This window comes from Hipposideros armiger, unplaced genomic scaffold (genome assembly GCF_001890085.2).
Source record: "Hipposideros armiger isolate ML-2016 unplaced genomic scaffold, ASM189008v1 scaffold_44, whole genome shotgun sequence".
Classification (NCBI taxonomy): Eukaryota; Metazoa; Chordata; class Mammalia; order Chiroptera; family Hipposideridae; genus Hipposideros; species Hipposideros armiger.
Window position 1 is genome coordinate 1,387,556 of NW_017731394.1, and position 23,865 is coordinate 1,411,420.

Here is a 23,865-nt window from a genome sequence, read left to right on the forward strand (position 1 = left end):
TCCATGGCCACTGGGAGGCAGAAGAGTAAACAAGTAACTGCACAGACAACCCAATGGCTGAACTAAAGTCCATTTTCATCAAAGACCATCTCTAAGCCTCACAAGCCATTTGTTCGATAATCCTGTTTAAAGTCAGTTATTCAACAACATAATTTAATCATAGGGCCTGGTCAAATAGGATCTAGAGCAGTGGTTCTCAACCTTCCTAATGTCGCGACCCCTTAATACAGTTCCTCATGTTGTGGTGACCCCCAACCATAAAATGATTTTCGTTGCTACTCTATAACTGTAATTTTGCTACTGTTATGAATCGTAATGTAAATATCTTTGTTTTCCAATGGTCTTAGGCGACCCCTGTGAAAGGGTCGTTCGACCCCCAGGTTGAGAACCACTGATCTAGAGGGACTACTACCCATCAGTAAGTACAAATAATACCAAACAGCATCAGTGAAGGAAGTTTCCAGCTGTACAGGTCATCTGTGTGCAGCAGCATTTCTGAAAACTAAGTGTCACTGCCCAAATGGGTTACTGGACTCTGGATCATTGAGGTTTGTTTTTAAGACATTCTTAATGTAGTTCAAAGATTATAGTTAAGTCACTTGTCATAGTGACCCTGGTCTAATAATTAACCTACAATGGAAAAGTCACATTGGTTTGCCCCCCACACCTCTGGATTTAAATCAATAACAAACTGAGGTCTCAGTACTGGATCTAAAGTCATGGCTTACGTGCTAAATGTCGTGGCTGAAATGGAATCATCTGCTGAGTATCTGGTTTAGGGTATTCTGGTTTTCTATCCACTTCATCTTTCAGAACAGGCACTATAGAAGGAGCTACAACTGGGTCTGGAATTATAGCTGCTAGCTTAGCACGGGAGACATCCTGAAAATGCAGAACAGAAGAATCCTAAACCTGAAAAAGGGACTTGTAGAGTATAATTGTGCAATTCTATAATCGAGGATACACTGAGTAATTGGGTTAAAACCATAGAAAGAGAGAAGGAAGAGGGATAAGCAAGAACTTGATGATGGTAAAGACTGCTAAATACTCAACAAGGAAAGCTAAAAGACTAAAGATTTGATTTTTTATAGCCTCACCCAACCGCAGTTAAAAATGATTTAGACACAGTGTTGCCAGGTAGGACATTTGTCAGATAGCTACAAGCTTTTATGGGTAAATACATAAGACTGGGCAGCAAGTATAAAGTGGGGTTATTTGGAAGAAAATCTGCAATTTTAGATATTTTTCTGATACCTCCCTTCCACTGGAATTAAACAACATTTTTCAGTTTCTTTAAATGAAGAAACTGGATTAAGTGAGGTCCTGCTTCATGAATGCTAAAATAAAGTTTATCATTATTTACACTAGTTAATAAGATTTTGCTAATGAAATAAAAAATTATTCCCAACATACTTATCGAGCAGCCACTAATTTGTCAGATGATTTTAGCCATTCCCTCTTTGATGAGGCCAATAGTAACATCTCCATTTTAGACCAGGGACTAAAGCTCAAAGAGGTTCTAATATTTCCAAGGTCATACAGCCAAGTAGAGGACTGGCAGCACAGGCCCATCCACAGTTTTAATTTGAGTATACTAGCAATGTCCCACCAGGATGCCAGGGCTGAGAACAACTCTCCAAAGGTAGTGAAATGGCCACCTATTAGTAGAGACCATACCCCAGAGAAGTTCCTCTGCTACAGGCCAACCTGTGTCAATCAATCTGCATGTCTAGAACCCAAAAGGCCCGTTTTTGCCGCATCAAGATACAAGAGGGAGCATTTGAGATCTTGTTTCCCAGCAATTGTCATCAATTTGGCTCAAATCAACTCATAAAAATTCTCAAAAAAAAAAAGATACAAGAATATGTCACTTTCTCAAAATTTGCTCATATGCAATTGCTGGCAAATCTAAATGAGTAGGCCCACTGGGAATCACCTTTTTCTCCCTCTCCCTCTCTCACTTAACATGTTACACACACAGAAGCACATTAATCTTTCCCAAATAAAAGAGTAGAAATATAAATAAAAGATGGAAAACTCATATTTAAGAAGCGGTTCTACTTGGAAACAGTAAGCTCTTTAAAATTTTCATTAACTTCCTTAATTCCCATTTTCACCTTGGCAAAGTTGAGATAGCCTTAACAAATCAACATAGTCTAAAATGTCTTTGGCTTTTCATTGAGATATAGCTCAACTAGAAGCAGAACCTGCTCAGCCCTGAGCAGCAACCCCTGGATTCAGAATAGGAATCTGGGACTGGAACAGAACTGCAGCTTCCACTAATAAAAAGGTCTGAAGTTTAATCATGGGTAATTTTTCTTGAACATTTTAATCTGGTTTGGACACCAGACTAGTGAGACCCAGGGACCAAAAGAGGGCAGTGAAGAATGGAGAATGATGGTCAGGAACATTCTAAAGCTGGTTGGATTACAAGGACCAATTAATCTAGGATTCTTGTGGACACAGCTTCTCTTTGGGTTTCCACCTTGGTCTTTGTTAACATGACACAGAAAAATCAAGAAATGATAGAAAAATGGTTTTCTCAGCAAGGGCTATTTCTGGTCCTGCATTCATCTTTCCTCCTGGTCTGATTAGGTACAGGTAACCAATATGGTTTTCTTATGACTTAGTGTTTTACACAGAGGAGTTCCATTCCTAGAAAAGCTAATTTCCTCAAGGGCCCCGCTGAAGGGATGCTGTTATAAAGATAAAGATCAATCAAGGAAATTTATGGATTAACAAGCTATAATATTCCTTCATTATGTCTACAAATATGTAACAGGAACTACATTCGGTGTAAGATCTCCTATCAAAATACATTCATCAGATTTCAGAACTACTAGAAAAAAAATGTAATACCTAAGATGACATTCAGATTTTCCTTTGTTTTTCCTCCCTCCCTAACACTTCCATCTATCTGCTCACCAGACATAAAGCATTTACAATCTCAGGGAAAGAATGAAAGTATTTGTTAAATCTCATTTTAATTCTCATTTTGTTCAGTACTTTTGATAATGTTTCATAAACTGAAGGAAATCCATGAATTTTTTTTTCTTTTCTGCAAATATATTCTAAAACTAGATTAATTTCTATTTCAGAATTTAATAAAGTGAAGTTTATCCACGAACTATTCTAAAATATTGGAAAAGTAAGGACACACATCTTGATCCAAAGTACATACCTTATAACCAAGTGCTTTTAGTTCACTTGCAGAGCAAGGATATAAATCCATGAACTTGTATCTATCTACTAGTAAAGCTGTTTCTTTGCCTTCATACTCTTCTTTGAATGCTGTAAACCGTCTTTTCTCCACTTTGAGTATACTAGCTAGATCACCAATATTACTTTCAAAAGCTAGAAATCGGGCCCAGATTTCTCTGTAAGAAAATAAATATAATAAATGCTTAATTATTCTGGGGTTGGGGTAGGGAGCTCATTTACAAAAAAGCCTTAAGTTCCCCCTCTCCACTTTTTAAAATTATAAAAGTATTCTTTTTTATTATAAGGATTTCCAAACTATAGAAAAATAGAATAGTGTAACAAATACATATATATCATTATCTAGACTTAATCATTGTTAATATTGCCTTATCCAGTTTTTGCTTAAGTATTTGAAATTATAGACATCATAACATTTCACCCTAAATATTAATGTACTTAAATCCTGTGTGTGTTTGTTTTGTTTTATTTAGCATGACTTCGTATCCTTTGTGGTAAATAAGAGAGATATTTACTCTAGAGAGGGTAAACTCTAGGTAGCAGAGCTAAAAAAGGAACCTGGACAGATTTCCAATTTCTCCTGAGTAATGTGACTTCACCATTTTGTTGAGTGGTATGAATTACAAGGTAGAATAGATTCTTCTCCATGTATGAATAAAAATTTTAAATCTCTCTATTTTTTCCCATTGATATGGATTATTGGGGATAAATTTGTACCTCACCACTATTCTAACAGCCAAAATTAACTGTGACTCTACTTAAGTGTCATTAAGCACCTTTTACTAAAGTAATATACTGAATACCTATTATACACCAGGTATAGGATTACCACAAAAATCCGACACTGATCGATATTATTGTTGTTCGAGGAGAAAGTAAGAACTGCTAAGGTTATGACATCTGCCCGAGGTATAGCTGGCTAAGCTGGAATTGGAACCCAAGACTCCAGAGCCTTACTCTCTCCACTGTTCCATGTTGCTCCTGTTTGGTAAAACTGACAGTTGAATCCATAAATCAGGGATATAATATGTCAAACTTTCAATATGTAAGACTCTGCTCTTGGCTTTTTTTGTTTGTTTTTATTAGCTGAGCCATCCTGTCACCTGTTGGCAGCTCAGCAGCTGCTCAGCTCAGGCTGGGACTCGAACCACTGTTGCTCAGAGCTCACACTCTTGAGCAAACTCTTAACCAACTGAGCCACTCGGCCGGCCCTAAGACTCTGCTCTTGAGTAAGGGAGGTAAACATCTCAGAACACTTCTCTAATTTGTTCATATCAATTTCTAGAGATACGGTAAACTGGAAAGATATATTAAAATAGGCCATAATAAATCGCTAAGACATCTCAAAACAATTCTAAACAATATGCAAAAACTAAAAAAAAAATTAAATAGGTATAAAAATATTGCAGGCAGGCATCTGTAAGTTAAGCTTTGAAAGAGAAGGGGAATTTCTCCTAAAACATACTCAACAAGAAACGTTCATTCCATTGATCACAATTTAAGTATTAAAGCCGCCATTACAGCCTGCCCGACAAATTTTCACAATGGCTTACCCTGACTTCTCAGGAGGAAGGCTTCCAGATGTTAAAACTCGTTCAAACAAAACTCGGGTATTATTGTCCTCTAGAGTAAATAGAAGAGTTTTTAAATATTAAAAAAAAATTCAGTTTTACAATTCACGTATTTGCACATGCATTATCTCATTTAATCCTCACAAAAATCCTACGCAAAAAGGTAACTATTCACACCCAGTTTTTATAGATGAGGAAACCTGAGGATCAAAAAGATTAAGTGAGCTATAACTAGAAGTCAGCCTACCTTAGTTGAAATATGAAGCAATTTAGAACAGTGTGATATCTGAACCAGGCATCCCATTCTCCTTTTAAAAATAATGAAAATTACATATCTGCTGCCATTATAAGTGTCAGATTATTGATATATATTTTTTAATTGAAATAAATTTTAACTCAACTATCAAAAACATTATCATTTCAACATGTAATCAACATAACAATTCTTTTTTTAGATTTTTTTTATTAGTTTCAGGTGTACAAAACGATGCAATAATTAGACCTTTACCCCCTCACAAAGTGATAACCTCCCTCCCCTAATCTACTACCCCTGAAATCATATGTAGCTGTTACAATTCCATTGACTCTCTTCCCTATGTTATACTCCACATCCTGTGACTATATATATATTAAATAATAGTTGGCATTCAGTATTATTCAGCTCCAGCTTCAGGTGTACACTGCATGGTCAGGCAAGATTATTGATATCTTTTAAATACATTGAATATGAAGGATGGCTAGCAAAAATTTAGATATAGTTGAGTTTCTTATTTTGCAGCACCAGGACTACTGTCTATTTAACTTTAAATTCTTGTGTAATATCCAGATTGGTAGATAAATATGCAAATGGAAAATGAATTAAGAATGCTCACGGAGAGGTGGATTAAAACTCAACAGTCTTGGGAGGTCCCCTGTGGCTTGAAATGGGGAAAATGATACTTTTTGCTAAGCTCTAAGGGATCTATTAAAATTAAAAAACCCAGCAGTAAATTTACTAACAATAATTGAATTGTATATTTAAAATGGGTGCATTTACGGTATATAAACAATACCTCAATAAAGTTGTTAAAAAAAAAATCCAGCAGTGGTTGGTTTTTATTGCTTCAGGGTAGTTACTCAGTTTTACAATATGTCCACATGCAAAGTAAAACCAAGAGATTAAAATGTATTGAATATATATTAAAAATGTATTAAATGCATTATATATTGAACCAAAGAATATGGCACCATATGGTTTCCATCTTAAACTTAAAACATTGTACTTTAAAATATGATAAGAAAATCTTGTATTTCATTCTTTTTGCTTTGTTCCAGGCTTTGCTCTAAACACTCCGTTTGCCATTCCACATAACTTTCCACTGCTTGTTACATGCTGTGTTCTCTACTTGGAATAATGTATTTTCCTATATCTTTACCTGGCTAACTAATGCTCATCCTTCAAGACCCATCACATGTCCCCTTCTCTATGACACCCTCTAGAACAGTGCTGTCCAACAGAAATATAATGTAAGCCACATATGTAATTTAAATTTTCTGCTAGTCACATTTAAAAGAGTAAAAAGAGATGAAATTAACTTCAATATATTTTATTTAACCCAAAGATCTACGTTATTATCATTTCAACACATGAACAATATGAGAAATTATTAAGATATTTTGTATTCTTTTTTCACACTAACTCTGAGATTTGGTGTATATTCCACAATTGTACCACATTTCATTTTGGCCTAGCGACATTTCAAGTGCTCAGTACTCAACTAGTCTAATGGCTACCATAATTGTACAGCACCATTCTAGAACTTAAATTACACTCTCATCTCTGTGCTTCCAAAGTACTTCCTTCGGGGCTCTATTATAGTATTTAGCTTTTTTTTTTTCATGATTGCCATCATCATCATAAGTAGTTAACGTTTACAGTATGCTTACCACATTCCATAGATGTCAAACACATGCAAAAACTTATATAATCCTCTCTACAATCCTATGAAAGATACTCTTACTATGACCATTCTGCAGATGAGAAACCTGGAACAAGTTTACACACCTAACCCCAGAACTCGTGCTGCAATTAAGTACCAAACGATGTGATTATGGTTAGACATCTGATTCCCCCCAAGAGAATGCTCTGAGGGGAAGAATGGAGTTCTTTTCACCTTTGTATTCCCAGACCCTCATAACCAAAGGTACTGAATAAATGATGAATAGAACTATCTAAGACACTGATTTGGAAAGGAATAATGCTAACATCAGAGCGCAGTGCTCATTTTTAGAATAGCAAATATAATGCATACTAACTATTCTAAAAAATCAAGCAAAATAATTTAAAATTGGTGAGGAACATTAATTTCCTACAAGAAAAATTTTCAGAGTGTAGAATCACTAAGCTGAAATACAAAATCATATTTAATTTTTATTTTTTTCTACTATTTAGGTATACAGAATTGCTATATTTTTCAGAAATATTAAAATCATTGATTTAAATTTTTTTTTTAAGATTTTTATTGGGGAATTGGGGGATGGGAACAATGCTGGGGAATTGGGGGAAGGGCAACAGACAAGTTGCTGTCCTTTCGTTCTTCAGTCTAGTTGTGGAGGACGTTGCTTCACTGGCCCAAGTTGGCACCATCATTGCGCTCTTCCCAGGCGAGGCAGATCAGTCGCCGGCTTCTGGATGGCTGCTCACAACAGCTGCTGGCCGCTCACGCTGGCTGCTGGCTACAGCCCATGGCAACCCACTGCAGCAGGGGCTGCAGCCTACGTCGTCCCGGTGACTCACAGCAGCCCAGCTCCAGGTTGAGCTGTTGTTCAGCATCTTAGCTGTAGAGGGCAGTGTCACTGGCCCTCATATGTGGGATCCGAACTGGGGCCCTCTGGGGTCCCAGGCCAGCTCTTAACCAACGCGCCACTCGGCCGGCCCTGATTTTAAATTTTAAAATTAGATATCTGTGATATCTAATTCTATAAGTACTTATATGGCACATAATTGTATACTTCTTTCTTAAACCAATTTTTATAACAGGTCATTTTTAATCAAGAAATTATATCTTCTGGACTGTAAGTAACTAGACTAAATGAGATATATACATGTATATATGAATCCCCTAGCTCAGTACCTGGTATCAGGTAGAAACTCAAGAAAAGATGGCCATTATTATTATTACAACAGAATAGGGACATAAAAATAAAGATGTTAATAAACATAATCTTTGCTTTTGAAATCTCTTCCCCAGTAGCCTCAAAGCATTTTACTTCACTCCTTGGGCATCTTTGCTTTTTTGTGGCTAGAGATTCTGTTTGTTTGTTTGTCTTGTCCTGTCACCTCCAGCCCCTTCCCCCAAGCTGGAAACGAGAAATTATTTGCCCAGTCATCGGAGATGAGCACAAACAATTCAGTGTTTCCCAACTCTAAACTTGCAGCTTTATCCTACTGCTGTTGGGACTTCGCTGATGATGCATTAAAGACCATTCTGCAGAGTCATAAGGCATCTGCTATTACTCAATAAATATAAATTCATGGTTGATAGGCCACAAGTATTTCTTGAGTGACTGGTTCTGGTGTGATGACGTAATTATAATACATTAAAGAAGGAAAAAACCAAGCAACATAATTTCAGAGAATGATATTGATGGCTTCTTAATATTAAGTAACCATTATAGATCTAGAATCTACTTACCATTGAGGTGAGAAAGATAGTCAATATAGGCCAGAACATATTCTGGAATGTCTCCATATTTCTTTAGCCCCAGCTCAAAAATCTTAAAGGCAACAGATTTGTCCTAGAAGTAGAGAAAGTACTGATTTCCATGAAATGTCAACAAGATACTCAAAAGGATATAAAAACTATAACACCTAAATATGACAAAGGTACATTAAGAATTAAAATAGAAATTAAAATCATGTTAAGTAAAAATTGTTAAACTGAAAACCATTCAAGGGGTTTAAATTCAGAAATATGGAGTTTTTTGGGGAACAGTGTGTTTTTCCAGGACCCACCAGCTCCAAGTCAAGTAGTTGTTTCAATCGAAGGTGCAGCTCAGTGGCCCATGCAGGGATCGAACCGGCAACCTTGGTGTTATGAGCACTGCGCTCTAACCAACTGAGCTAACCCGCCGCCCCAGAAATATGGTGTTTAATACAGCATAAATTAGCAGGCAGTGGGGATTTGGATGTTGCTCCATGTAACTGTACAGATACACTCAGACTTCCCTTACAATATGAGCAATTAAAGCTTAGTTATAGAAACTAGAACTACCTTTCTTTTAATCAATGTATCTCAGATGAAGAAAATTATTATAACTTTATATTTTATATCAGTACTTACCTTACTACAGTAATACTCCATGAGTGCTGCAGTAACATAGACATGGTGGCGGGTTCTGGTATCTTCTCTTGCTTTTTTAAATATCATTCTTCCAGATTTGATACCTTCTGCTCTTCTTGCAAATTTCATATACTGGATATATACCTATGCAAAAAAAAGCATTTGTTTTTTGTAAATTAGCAGAATTCAATCCCTGTAGCATCCAATACAGGCTTGCCTTATTCCTATACTAATATGTTTTCTATATAACAAAAGCAATCTTGACTACCCAAGAAATCATAAAGTAAATTATACATATTACACTATTTAAATCCACAAGCAAAGTTTTTCTGGTATAAGAGTGTATGCAAATTAATTTTTAAAAACCATGATATAATTCACATACCACAAAATTCACCCTTTAAAGCATACACTTAATTAAATGGTTTTTTAGTATATTGACAAGGTTGTACAATCATCATCCCTGTTTAATTTCAGATCATGCAAATTAAATTTTAAGGAGGCAATAAGAGTGCAACTATGGGAAAACACTCCATTAATGAATGCCAATACCTAGAAAACTCAAGTTTTAATCTAATACAAGCATATTTAGCAATATATGTTTAACTTCACATTTTCTTGGTTTAAGTGCTTTAAAAGTCCATTGAGCTATTTTTCAGAAACCATACAATGTAACTTTATTGATAAACTATTTATGAGCCATTTTATCTTCACCTACAGAGTGCCCAACACATGAAGAGTATGCAATATTTGTTCAATGAATAAACATCTCTGGATGATGAGTAGGGTGATTATGAGTAGGGTCCTGATTCGCACAATTTTGATAATGTCAAACTATGTTGCCCAATTTTGACAAATGGATGGATAAATGAACTATGAGTTCCTTGAGGAAAGGAATTTTATTTAATAGGTGGAATATAGCACAGTGCATAGCACAGAGTGGTTTGCTAAACGAATTTAAAAATGATTAATAAATGCCAACAATTACAGCAGTAGAATGCCAATATAAACAAGCAAAAAGGGAGTACAGCTGGAGCTGACTGAGGGAGCAGTCTAGAGCCCCATGCACTGGCCTGCCCCCTTGCCCTCCCACTGAAAGAGCTCCACTGCAGTTTTACAGAAGCTCAGGGCTTTAAAAAGCACAGTTACAGAGCAGAATTCAGGACAAAGTGAGTTCCTATCCACTCCCTTCTTAAGATGTTGGTTTTTCCTGCCTCCATTTATTTAAAAATAAATATCTATTAAGCAACAATTATGTGGCAGAAATGGCTTCACACCATGATCACAGGAAAGTGTTAGATAAAGCCCCAATGTAGCTGTTAACATATTGCTGTGTTAAAAAAAAAAAAAAAAATCGAGCAGAGACCAGATCAGTAATTGCCAGGGGCTGGGAGAGAAGAAAGGTTGACTACAAAGGGGTCATGTGAAGAAATTTTGGGGAGTTATCGAAGTGTTTTCTATCTTAATTTATGGTGGTCCCATGACTCGGTGTTATGGTTAAGAGTCATAGAACTATACAATAAAAGCAGAGAATTTCACTTTATGTAACAAATTTTTTGTTTCTTTGTTTTTGTTAAAGCAGATTGCAAAGGTGGGAAAGAGATCTGTAAAGTTACTCACCAAGGTGGGGTCAATATCCTCAATTGCCAGAAGTCTGTTATATATACTATGAACTTTCTCATACTTCATGCGACTCTAAGGTGGTAGAGAAGAAGTGGATATAAATATATACTCTAAACAAGCAGGATTTGAGCTCTGAGGAATCCAGAGGCTTCACCCCGCAATGGCACCTGCTTTGAGTATAAATACATAATGAATGAGCTGAGGGCTAATAAGTGTTGATTTTGCATCATCTGTCTACCAAAAACAATATATTTGGCAAAGAGGCACCCAGAAAGAAAAATTCAAGTCCTGCAGTAAAAAAAAATCCAATTATAAGGAAGTTCTAAATATTTTTACTCACCTCTTCATAATCTGCATATGCAAAATAAAGAAGCATATTCTTCTTTAATAAAGTGCTTATGGCTCTTTCATATATATTAGCAGCTTCATCACTAAATAATTTGGCATTATTCATATCCTAGGAGAAAAAAAAGTAAAGCTCACTCTCAATAATTTTAATATAGCTGAAATAGAATAAAATACACACTCGTTATATATACACATATGGACACATATGCATTTCTGGATTCTAAAAATATTCTAAAGACTTCTATTATTTTAACAGAAGAATCATAAAGTACTCCAAATGATTCATCACTTTAATACACTAAATAACTGTCATATTTTAATTCTGACTAAGGAAGTCTAATCATATAGAGTTTTGCTAAGACTCATATTGACATAAAGCTTTCAACATTTACTCTTTAATACCAAAAGTCAGTGTTATATTTTTAGCATACTATAGCTATACCAAAACCATGAAAAGACCAAAAGGGGCCAAAGGGAATACTCACCCCCTTCTCTGCGAGCAGTTTACTTGACTGCTCAAGATACTGGGCAGCTTCATACCAAATATCAGGGTGATGGCCCAGCACAAGCAGGCACTGTTCATAAGCAAACATAACTAAGGGAAGACAGTCATAACATTCAATTAAAATATTATTTATGATACTATCAATACAAGCATCACAACCAAATTATCAGGCTAAGACAGGGCACTCAATAATGAATGACAATTAGAAATAAAAAGCTTTAGTGATTTCTGGCAGCACCATTATCCACCCAAGCCCCATCCATACACCATTTATTTACTTAATATTTATTGAGCAACTATGTGCAAGGAATGTGAAAGAAACTGAATACACCAGTGAATAAGACTTCCTATACTCAAAAAGTCTGCAATATATTGAAAAGATCAACATTAAGAGGTCAAATATAAAAAGCAATAAGTATTGTGATGAGGAAAGTACAGCGTACTCTTTTTTTTTTTTTTTTTTAGCTGAGCCATCCTGCTACCTATTGGCAGCTTAGCGGCTGCTCAGCTCGGGCTGGCCTCGAACCGCTGTTGCTCAGAGCTCAAACTCTTGAGCGAGCTCTTAACCAACTGAGCCATTCGGCCGGCCCATAGTACAGCGTACTCTTGAAACTTACAGCAGCAGGACTTAACATAGTTTAGACACTCAAGAAAGGCTTCACTAAGGAATTGACTTCTAAAGCGAAACCTGAAGAAGGTATAGAAGCTGGTCAGATGACAGAGTAAGTGGAGTGCAAGGACAGGAGTAGATACAAAAATGGTGTAGGCAAAAAAAAAAAAAGTAAATAAACAAAACAAAAATGCATTATTTGCAAAGGCCAATAAGTGAGAGAGAGCAAGATGGAGGAGTTTTTGAAAGGTCCAGCTTCCAGCTCTGGCAGTGGCAAAGTAGTTTGTATAGGATTAACTCTCCTGAAAATAAAATTCATAAGCTAAAAAACAAAGCGACTATTTAAAGGCACTGGAGAATGACCAAAAGAAACAGAAACCAGAGAAGATGGAGCCCTTAAAAAATAAGAACCACATTGGGTGAGATCCATATTTAACATGGCTTTTCCCCTCAAGGGCATACAGTTCTCGGATAGTTAGAACTCACATCAAATGCTGAAGTCTTACTGGCTTGAGATAAGTACTGGTAATATAGATTTTTGGCCTATGAGAACAGCTGGAAATTAAGGGGGAAAATCCCCTAAAAGAGAGAGCCACAAAAAGTGGAGCCTCAAAATCTGGGCATAAACACCCTCAAATCATTTGCTGACCCCCAGAATATACATACATAGGAAAGAATACAAAGAATCCAAGCAGAAAGCAAAGCTGGAAGTCTGAAAGAGCTGAACGGGCATCTCAGCAGCTGCCCACTGTAATGGAGACCACGTTTGGAATTTGAGTCCTATCAAATAAGAGGGTGTGGGTAAATACCCTGTACTTCCCATTATGTTTTAGGAGTAAAAACCATGTTCCAGGACTAAGATTTACCCTAAGATTAAGGGCAAAACTAAAACACACCCAACTTAACAGTGTAAAACCAAGCCATTACAAGGTCTAGGTGATCTGTCAGTAATTGAACATCCTGCTAAAATAAAACTCAACATTCTTTAGAGGAAGATAACAAAATCCAGTCTTTACACTGTATCACCTGTACATCTGTACAATGTCCAAAAGAAAAATTTAAATGTTTATATTGTGATAAAACAGGAAAATGTCACTCATAAAACAAGAGAAAAAAACAACAACCCCATGATGGTTCAGATGATGGAATTAGCAGATGACAATTTTATAACTATTGTTATAAATATGTTCAAGGATATAAAGAAAAAGATGGAAATAGACATGGAATTGCAACAGAGCAAACGAAACTATAAAAAAGGAACTGTAAAAAATACAAAACTTTCTAGAATGGAAATTTACAGAGCTGAAAAGTAAAATATCTGAAATGAAGAATTCACTAGATGGGCTTAACATTGGATTGGCTATGATAAAACAAAGACCAGTGGACATGGAGATGAAGCTAAAGAAATTATCGTATCTGAAGAACTTAGGAGAGAAAAAGACTGGGGGTAAAAAACAATCTAGGTAACCTATGGGATAATATCAAGTGGCCCAACATACATGTAATTGGAGTTCCAAGAGGGTTAGTCTTATTACCTCTTTTTGTTATAAGAGTCTGATCTTCTGTACGAAGAGGGTTGCTCTTTTCCCACTGTATATATTTCTTCCACATGTCCACCTGCTGAGCTTCTTGAGGAGTATTCTGAGGAGGCACTGAGGGTGCATTGCGGTCCAAACCTTTCATCACTGTCTCATATTCCTAGACAAAATCATTTAGAATTCTGTGGTGAGCATAGGAACAACTCAGGTACACAGGATGGAATTGATCAGTTTGGAATACTTTGTTCAAATGCCTATTTCTTTCAAATACCACTTTGTTAATATAACCTAAAAACTATTTAAGATCAGGGAGAAAGATAACAGACAATTACCTACTCAAGAACAGGTTATCAGGACTGGGTGACTAGAATACCCCTGGGCCCTCTCTACAGGTAATCTAGGAAGTCACTCTCTAGGACAGATGAGTTGACAGATGAACAAGACAGATGATCTAGTGGCATCATGACTGTCATCTTTGGAGAAACTATGTGTCTTTTAAAATTTCAATAGTTTGTATTATACTAGGCTATTTTCCTAACTTCTCACAGTGTCAATGAATAAAATGGTATGTACACAAGATAAAAATATTTTTGAGAACTATGTTATTAGACAACAAAGTAGTACAGTATTCAGATATGCATGAGCAAATAAGAGGAAAGAATAAGAACTACTTCATAATTCTAGTTAGAACCTTGTCCCTATGACCTGTTTCTATATTTTTAAAAATAATTTATTCCAAACTTGATTTATTCTATTTTGTCCTTTAATATGTCTGTAAAGAGGTATTTCACTTCAACAATATCATCTGTTCAGAAATGCAACTGCCATCAGTTAAGATTGCTAATAATTGAAAATATTGAGTAATACCAGAGAAAGCTCTTCTGTAAACATCATACTCATAATTATCATTAAAATAAGTGGCCTGATAGAATTTCATACCTTTGCTACACGCCTAGCATTCATGTAATCTCTACTCCGATCTTCAATCATTTTTTTAGCTAAATGAATATTGATACCCTAATAAAAAAACAAAGGAAAAGGTATATTATCTTTAAATTAAATATATTTTTTAATCAGCACAATACAGTTAATTTGTTCATTTACTAAGTTACTTTAAATTATTTTAAAAGATCTTTTGGTTAGTAAAATAAAGGTACAATCACACTATATGCTTCAGAGATCAAGGAAGATGTTCCTATGAATGTTATGGACTGGCAGTGTATTTCCATATATCAGAAATTTCTAAAGATAGGGAATGATTTGGAAAGGATCAATTTCATATAAAATTCTACTAATAAATAATAATGTTCACATTCATCTGGGTGAATAGCCATGACTTAGCTCCAAAAGCCATTTTTAACTAGGTCTGCATAACCTGAAAAGTAAATGTAGAGTTAGCAAGGAGACATGAACATTATCACTCGTTCTCCCAGTTCTCAAAGGGTAGTCCAAGGATTCCTGATCCTCAAGGCCTTTTCGGGGGTGGGGGATGGTCCATGAGATGAAAACAGTTTTCATATAGTACTAAGACATTATTTGCCTCACTTACAAATACACTTGGAGCTTTTCAGAGGCTACTTGATGTTCAATATCATAGCAGATGGAATTTAGAGGCAGATATGAAAATCTAGCTGTCTTCTATTAACCTAGATATTAAGAAAATTTGCAAAAACACAAAACAAGGCCACACTTCTCACTAAATTTTTTCTTGTTTTGGCAAATACGGTTTGTTTTAATGCTATTTATGTTAAAATGTAAGGCATTTACTATTGTAAACTTTAAATGAATTTTGAAAAATCTTAAAATTTCTCAGTTTTAACTCCAATATGCTAAATTTGATCTATAAAACCCTTATACAAATTGACAGTTCTTTGTGGTTTTCAATAATTTTTAAAATCAAAAGACCAAAACTTTTGAGAACCACTGCTCAAGCCTATGAGGGAATGGTTTCCATATTCTACATAGTCCTTCCAAATCAGTGGACATATGAGGAACTTTCTTTTAATGAGAGAGCTCATTTGGCATAAATGTTTACTTATTAGCTCACACAGTTAAAACATATAGCAATGAGACAAAAATCTTGGATTGCAGCTCCATATCTCACAAATGCAAGCCAAAAATCTTATCACTGTAACTAGGTGATAGAGGTGTACTGCAACTGATTATCATTACTGGAAAAGCAATTCTATAAAAGCTATCATTTCATAAGAGATCTCAGTGGCCATGTGTGTGTATGATTGTGTGGGTATAGCTTAGCACTCAATAAAAATGGTTTTGTAAGAATTATAATTCTCCCAGAGTAGTCTCTGAAAAATAACCAACAGCAATATGAGATGCTCAAAACCTTGCAAAAACATTGGGAATGGTTGTTTCATTACAATCAATTTAAAAACATACATGTGTAGCACTGATATCCAGCTACCTGATATAAGAAAGGCTAGAATCCACAAATCCACAATGCATAAAAGTTAAAATGGCTTGGTTATAATAACCACTCTGGCCTAATTTACCTCTTCATACTTGTTATAGTCTCTCCAGAGTTGTTCAATGTTGATCATTGGGTTAACACAACCTCGTTGGTAAACCCTTCGAACGGCTGTTATTCTCTGATTTTCCGCATAAGATCCAACGGCTTCCCTGGTGTTGGATAAGAAATGCCATCAATTATATAATAGCTAAACCAACTATGCACACTATAAAAGCAACCTATAAAAATACTTACACGCCTTTTAAGAAATTGATGTAATCCACCCAAATCTAAGAAATAAAATAAAAAAGTTAGTATCTTTCTTGCTATTTTCAAATTTTTTTAGTTATATATTAAGAATTTTTTAAATTCTACCTGATAGGACATAATTTCCATTCCAATTTTATCCAGTGCAAAGTCATATGCTTGAGCCATTTTTTCTCTGAAATAAATGTGAAAGACATGTTTTTTAAAAATTGTATTAAAATATATCTATAATTAAAACAATCATAACTTCTGCTCATATGATCAGAACAGCATTTAAACCTTTTGTATATATAAACAAAAATGTAAAGACATCTTTTTAAGAATATAAAGTAGTTCTTGGGTCGCCAAGTGGCTCAGTTGGTTAAGAGCACAAGCTCTGAGCAACAGGGTTGCTGGTTCGATTCCCACATGGGCCAGTGAGCTGCGCCCGAGCTGAGCTGCCGCTGAGCTGCCAACATGTGGCAGGATGGCTCAACTAGTGAGAGAATGTGCTCCTAACAAGGTTGCCGGTTCGACTCCCGCATGGGATGGTGGGCTATGCCCACCTCAGCTAAAATTGAACACAGCACCTTGAGCTGAGCGGCCACGAGCTGCCCACTGGCAGCTGGATGGCTATTGGACTTGGAGCTGAGCTAGCTAGCTGTGTCCTCCACTGCTAAGATTGAAGGACAACTTGGCTGTTCCCCTTCCCCAATTCCCCAACACTGTTCCCCTTCCCCAATTCTCCAATAAAATCTTAAAAAATAAAGTAGTTCTTTTGTGTTTAGTTTGTCAATGTCATTAATTTATATACTGTATTTTGCCATGTATAATGTGCTCCTTGTATAATATGTACCCACATTTTTGGCTCAAACTTTCAGGGAAAAAGATATCTTTTGTTTTAATTTTTTAATTCAAATTTGTATTTGTTTACATTTAGGTACTTGTTTTTTGTATTATAAAGGAATTTTAGTATTTATTTTTTAACATATCATGGTACAAGAAATTTTAGGTAACAAACAATTAGAAAACACAAGAACAAATACAAAGTAAGAAAGTTTATGTACTGGTAACAAATTTACAATATTTATGCATCATAGAAGGCCAAGAACTCTTCATTGTTGCAAGTTCATCATAAATTCAACAAAACCGATTATCGTATTCCAGGGTGTTATTTTGCATACAGATATCATTATTGAGTTCTAGAGTCGCACTTTTAACTCATAAGCATAAATAAAAGAATTAAAAACATATAGATACGGAATTAGTACAAATTGGGGCAAAAAAGTACACATCGTACACGGCAAAATATGGTACTTTGTTTTCTTTACCTACTGCTTGTTAGCTTATCAACAGTAAGTTCGAGGTTTTACTTATCTTTATATCCTTTAAATTGCCTAATCTTATATATAGCAGAGTAATATGTGGAAATATCTGGTTTAAGGAGGTAAGTTACATCTGAAGATCTATTAGCTCTGAAGTAATAATATTTAGAGAGAAAGAACGTCCTCTTCAATATAAGACAATAAAGGGTAATGAGGAAAAAATAAAATTCTAGTTGTAGAAGTAACTAGCCGCTTTGTAATATACACAAATAGTATTTGAGAAGGTCCATTATTTAGATTCAGCGAACATAGACAGGTGGGTGTTAAGTCAGGAGGGGAGATCAACGATACTACAATAGAGTTGTCAAAGGTGACTTGGAATACTTAAGTAGCACATGGCATTGGAGCCTGCCAAGCGTGGTTCCATGCCAAGTAATATGCTTTTTATTAAGTTTGACAAGCCTGTCAACAAAGTGATTAGGTGTGGCAAATATTTAGTGTTTCAATCATTGAAGGGGGGCTGGGATGATTCAATTCTACAGAATAAGACTAACGCCAGTGGCTCTTTTGAAGTACTTTTTCCAAGATTTACTGACTTCTCAAAGAATCCCAACTTTTCAAATCCTTAAGTCTCTTTCCATAGAGTTAAGAGAAGGTGTGAGTTACTGTGGGATTGACTGTGTGCTGGGGGATGACTTGCATTTTAAGATCCTGATTTAACTTACTTGTAACTTGGAAGTTTGCCCTTGGTTTCTCGGACATATGAAAGATAACACTTCCATAAATCAATGTGCAAAACCTTCATAAGGCATCTCTGAAATAGCTACAAATAAAAGATTATCAGAACCCACAGGTTAAATTTCACATATACATGGGTGAAATGGAACATTAAAGAACAAATTCAGGGCCAGCCGAGTGGCGCGATGGTTAAGAACTGGCTTGGGACGCCAGAGAACCCCGGTTCGGATCCCACATATGAGGGCCAGTGACACTGCCCTCTACAGCTAAGATGCTGAACAACAGCTCAACCTGGAGCTGGGCTGCCGTGAGTCGCCGGCGACGGCGTAGGCTGCAGCCCCTGTGGCAGTGGGTTGCCATGGGCTACCGTATGTAGCCAGCAGCCAGCGTGAGCGGCCAGCAGCCGCAGTGAGCGGCCGTCCAGAAGCCGGCGACTGATCTGCCTCGCCCGGGAAGAGCGCAATGATGGTGCCAACTTGGGCCAGTGAAGCAACGTCCTCCACAACTAGACTGAAGAACAAAACGACAGCAACTTGTCTGTTCCCCTTCCCCCAATTCCCAAGCACTGTTCCCATCCCCCCAATTCCCCAATAAAAATCTTTAAAAAAACAAAACAAATTCAGCTCCTTTCATGAATCTATCTTCTTACAAATAAATAGTAAATAACAACTTCCTATTTTTAGATAATCAAAATCATTCTGATGATTTTGGTCAGTAGAGAATAATGACTTTCTTTTCCAAAGTTTTTATAATGAACATTTTCTAGCATACAAAAGTTGAATAAGTACAATGAACTATATAATCACTATGTAGGTTCAATAATTATTAACATTTTACTAATTTGCCTTATATTGGGTAAGTCCTAAGTTAAACGTCAGCATAAAATTCAAGTATATTTTAATAGGACTCACCTTTTCAACCTTGTCATAATTTTTAGCTTTAATCTGAAGAGAAACAGAAAAACATAGGATTAGTATTCTTTTTAGAGTAATAAAATACTACCTCAGCTTTTTGACTAATCTTGCAAATTGATCTTTATGTTATTAATTCTACCTTTCAAAAATAGCATATAGAAGTTTGAACCCAAGATGGATATATGCATTGTAAATAAGCCTTATATAAATCAATCCTCCATGAATAGATTTTCATACTCATTCATGTTGAAATTTTGTAAATTTAAAATTTCGTAAAATAGTCAACAAGATGTATACAGATAAACAAGGCACAGTAGGGCAGGAAGAAATTTGCTAATTTGGATTATACATAAATTTTAGTCACTCAGGCCAAACTACTGTATTCTGGCTACCAGTGAACAAAACATGCATAGTCTATCCAAGTTCTCATAGAGCTTACAATTTTATGGGGAAAGTAAGTGCCAAGATGGGGGAAGTACGGGGTGCTATGGGAGCATTTAGGAAGTGTATAAAATATAGACTCAAGGAGTTGCAAAAGATTTTCTGGAAAAAGTTAAGATGTTATGGATGAGGTGTTATACTGGTAAAGAAAGGGGGTTATTCTAGGCAGAAAGAATAGCATGTGCAAAGATCAAGGTTATTATATTTCCTTTTCTCTTTGATTATTTGCATCAGATGGTAGGTGGGATTAGTTGCTCAATTGTGATATATCAGCGAATCTTTGTTTCACCCTGATAGGTGAATAATTTGGCTTGTAGTCCTTTTCTCTCAGTAGTATATATAAATTTGTCTACTGTTTTCTGGCTTAAGATGCTGCAGATAACTCTGATGAGTCTTTTTCTTTTGCTGGTAACTTGCTCTTTCTCTCTGGAATTTGTAAGACTGCCCCTTGATCTTCAGAGTTCATAAATTTTCACAGGATATCCCTAAATATAGGTCTTTCCTCTTTGAAGCAGTTTATTCAAGGCTCTGGGGTTAGACTTCCTGGGTTCACATTCTGAGTATCCATTGAACCTCTTTTTTCATGATCTGCATACGGTGGATAGTGGCACCTATTTTGTAGGGCTGTTGTAAGGACTGTTAGTTAATGTGAAGTCATTAGAACACCCCCTGGCAGAGTGAGTACTTATAATTGGCATTTATTATTATTACCACAAATTTTACCTGGAACTCACCATGCCCTTTGAAGCTAGATTCAAGAATTTAAAAAAATTATTGTCTCTTCATCTGTTCCCTTTTTTCCTTTTTGAACTCCTATTATATATATTAGGTCTCCTTATTCTATCCTCAAAATCTATCATTTTTACCCTTTCTTTGAACTTTTGCTCTAGGTTAAAAAATATTTTTCCACTAGATTCTCTAGGCTGTTAATTTAAATCTTCATGTCACCATTCTCCTCCATTTGACCTATTGCTGTGGTTGGTTTAAAAATAATGGTTTTTTTTTAAGGGCCAGCTGAGTGGCTCAGTTGGTTGAGTTGGCTTAAGAGCACAAGCTCTGCAACAGGGCCACGGTTCGATTCCCATATGGGCCAGTGATGCTGCGCCTGAGCTGAGCTGTCAACAGGTGGCAGGATGGCTCAGCTGGTGTAACAAGAAGATAGCCTGTTCGATGGTGGGCTATGCCCACCCGCAACTAAGACTGAACTCGGCACCTTGAGCTGAGCTGCTGCCCAGATGGCTCAGTGGATTGAGCCTGCACTCTTAACAATAAGACTGCTGGCTCGACTCCCGCATGGGATGGTGGCTATGCCCACCCAGAACTAAGATTGAACACAGCACCGTGAGCTTAGAGGCTACGAGCTGCTAATGGGAAACCAGATGGTGACTGGCACCCTGTAAAACAGATTGAAGAACAACTTGGCCGGTCTCCTTCTCCAATTCCCCAACACTGTTCCCCTCTTCCAATTACCCAATAAAATCTTAAAAATAAAAAATAAAAAATGTGTTTTTAAAAGAAAAAAATAGGGCTGGCTGAGTGGCTCAGTTGGTTAAGAGCTTGCTCAAGAGTTCGAACTCTGAGCAACAGTGGTTAGATTCCCGGCCCGAGCTGAACTGCCGCTGAGCTGCCAACAGGTGTCAGGATGGCTCAGCTAAAAATAAATAAAAAATAAATTTAAAAAATTTTTTAAAAATAATGGTTTTTGGCTCCAGTTTTTGTGGTTTTTAAAAATTCATTTTATTGGGGAACAGTGTTTTTCCCCAGGACCCATCAGCTCCAAGTCAAGTAATTGTTTCAATCTAGTTGAGGACGCAGCTCAGCTTCAAGTCCAGTCACCATTTTTAATCTAGTTGTGGGGAGCACAGCCCACCATCCCATGTGGGGAATCGAGCCGGGAGCCTTGTTGTTAAGAGCACACGCTCTAACCAACTGAGCCACCTGGCTGCCCCTACGGATATTTTTTTTAATACTGCACTTTCAATCTCTCTGTGTTCATATAATTTTGTTCAGGTTATTGTCTCTCCTGCAGCAGCTCTATTTTGTTGGGGGCCTATACCAACAGTCGTATATTCCTTTCTTGTTGCTGGATCCTTAGCTGTGCAGTTCTTTTTTCTGTCTATTCACTGAAGCTCAGTGTTGGCAGTCCTAGAGTAGCAGGTTTAGACAGCAAATAGGCTGTTGGTAGTCTTCCAACAAAGAGCCAGAAAGAAATCTTTGCTCAAGAGCAGGGAGGACTCAGCCCGCCTGATGTCCACGTTCTTCTGGTAGAAAGGCAGTTGAGGTGTTCCAGGTATTTCTATGGGTCAGTTTTACTCCTTGCGCTAGGCTCTCCACTAGCCCTCTTCTTTGAGACGGCCATAAAACCTCAGGTTTCCCTGCATCCAGCTCCTTGGCTTCAGTAGAGGCAAATAGGTTGAGAGTGGGAGTGAAGTAGGATGAGTTCAAGTCACCAGCTTCCCAAATGCAATGACAGATTATATACAGTTCTTATAACAGGACAGGAAAACCAAAACTACTCATTGAGAAAACTGGCAAAGAATATGAAAAAGTGATTCCCAGAAGAGAAAATGGAAATAGCTAAAAATAATATGGCAACACATACAAACTTACAAAATGGGAAAAACAAAATAACAGGTGTCATTTTATACCAATCAGAATGGTAAAAGCTTAAAAGGGTATTAGTACTATTGAAGCAATGAGTAAAAATAATTTTGCACATTGCTGTAAGAAATATGAATTGTTATGGCCTTTATGGAAAGCCATTGGCAAAAGCTATTCAAATAAAAAAAGTTATCTTTTGACCCAGCAATTCCACTCCTGGAATCTACCCCATAGAAATAAAACACCAGGATATAAAAGTGTTTGTACCAAGTTATTTGCTGTAAACTTTCCAGCAGCAAAAAGTTAAAGTAAATGTCCACCAATAGAAAAATGGTTTAATAAATTATGGTGTATCCACATCATGGAATAGTCTATACCCATATAAAATTAATTAGGATTATAACAGGTAGTTTGGGGAAATTTCCATAGATTTTATTGAAAGAAGATAAAAATACATATATAGTATATATGTATAATATAATCCATTTTTGTAAAATTATGATTAAAAACAAATCTTGGTCACTTTGAGGGTTTTGTAAAAGGTATAACTATTGCACTGTGCTGTACACCTGAAACAAATTTTAAAAAAATCTTACTTGTATATATGTTTTTATGAGCATGGATAAAATATGGAATATATTAAGTTGTTAGTATAGTTATGATGGGCAGAGTTCTATAGGTGGAGGAATAAATAAAGACAAAAAAAGAGACTGTACTTCATGTATGATTTCATTTATACATTTCAGTAAAATTATGTCTATATATATGTTAAGAAACATAAACCAAAAAAATTTTACATTTCTTTCCTACATAAATTGGTCCTATATTTTGGATTCATCAATTATTCTCTTCAATTGGTATTGATTCAACCCATATGGAGAAAGATACTTTTGACTAACATAGGATGTCCCTGGCCTTGAATACACAGCCACTGATTGTCCTTCATTAATTCAACCAATATTCTTTGATAGCTTCATTATAGAGCCTACACTGGTAGGATTACCAGATCAGCTATAATCTCATTATTTTTGAATATCATGCAATTTTTTAAACTATCAACCTGCTTTGGAGAGGCAGTGTGATAAAAAAAAAAAATTTCATCACCTTGTATCAACTACTGAATCTCTCCCAGCATCAGTGTTCCCACTTACAAAATGGGAATGATAACTATTATTAATGATTTTTCAAGGATTGAAAAGAAAATAAAGCATCTAGACCAGCAGTTCTCAACCTGTGGGTCACGACCCCTTTGGGGGTCGAATGACCCTTTCACAGCGGTCGCCTAAGACCATTTGAAAACAAAAAGGTATTTACATTACGATTCATAACAGTAGCAAAATTACAGTTATAGAGTAGCAACGAAAATAATTTTATGGTTGGGGGTCACCACAACATGA

At 36.1% G+C, this 23,865-nt stretch overlaps 1 protein-coding gene across 1 annotated transcript in view; it reads right to left on the bottom strand.

Moving 5' to 3' along the window:
• CSTF3 (cleavage stimulation factor subunit 3) overlaps positions 1-23,865 on the bottom strand; it is a 72,274-nt gene that overhangs the window by 2,424 nt on the left and 45,985 nt on the right. The window contains exons 4-18 of the mRNA XM_019639536.1: positions 19,424-19,456; positions 18,500-18,597; positions 16,579-16,645; positions 16,459-16,493; positions 16,247-16,373; positions 14,676-14,753; positions 13,734-13,896; positions 11,569-11,678; positions 11,076-11,192; positions 10,733-10,807; positions 9,113-9,256; positions 8,465-8,567; positions 4,773-4,842; positions 3,182-3,377; positions 729-882 (exon numbers count right to left, since the gene is read on the bottom strand). Of these exons, the coding sequence (XP_019495081.1) occupies positions 729-882; positions 3,182-3,377; positions 4,773-4,842; positions 8,465-8,567; positions 9,113-9,256; positions 10,733-10,807; positions 11,076-11,192; positions 11,569-11,678; positions 13,734-13,896; positions 14,676-14,753; positions 16,247-16,373; positions 16,459-16,493; positions 16,579-16,645; positions 18,500-18,597; positions 19,424-19,456 (1,570 nt within the window). The remainder of the gene's footprint in view (positions 1-728; positions 883-3,181; positions 3,378-4,772; positions 4,843-8,464; positions 8,568-9,112; positions 9,257-10,732; positions 10,808-11,075; positions 11,193-11,568; positions 11,679-13,733; positions 13,897-14,675; positions 14,754-16,246; positions 16,374-16,458; positions 16,494-16,578; positions 16,646-18,499; positions 18,598-19,423; positions 19,457-23,865) is intronic.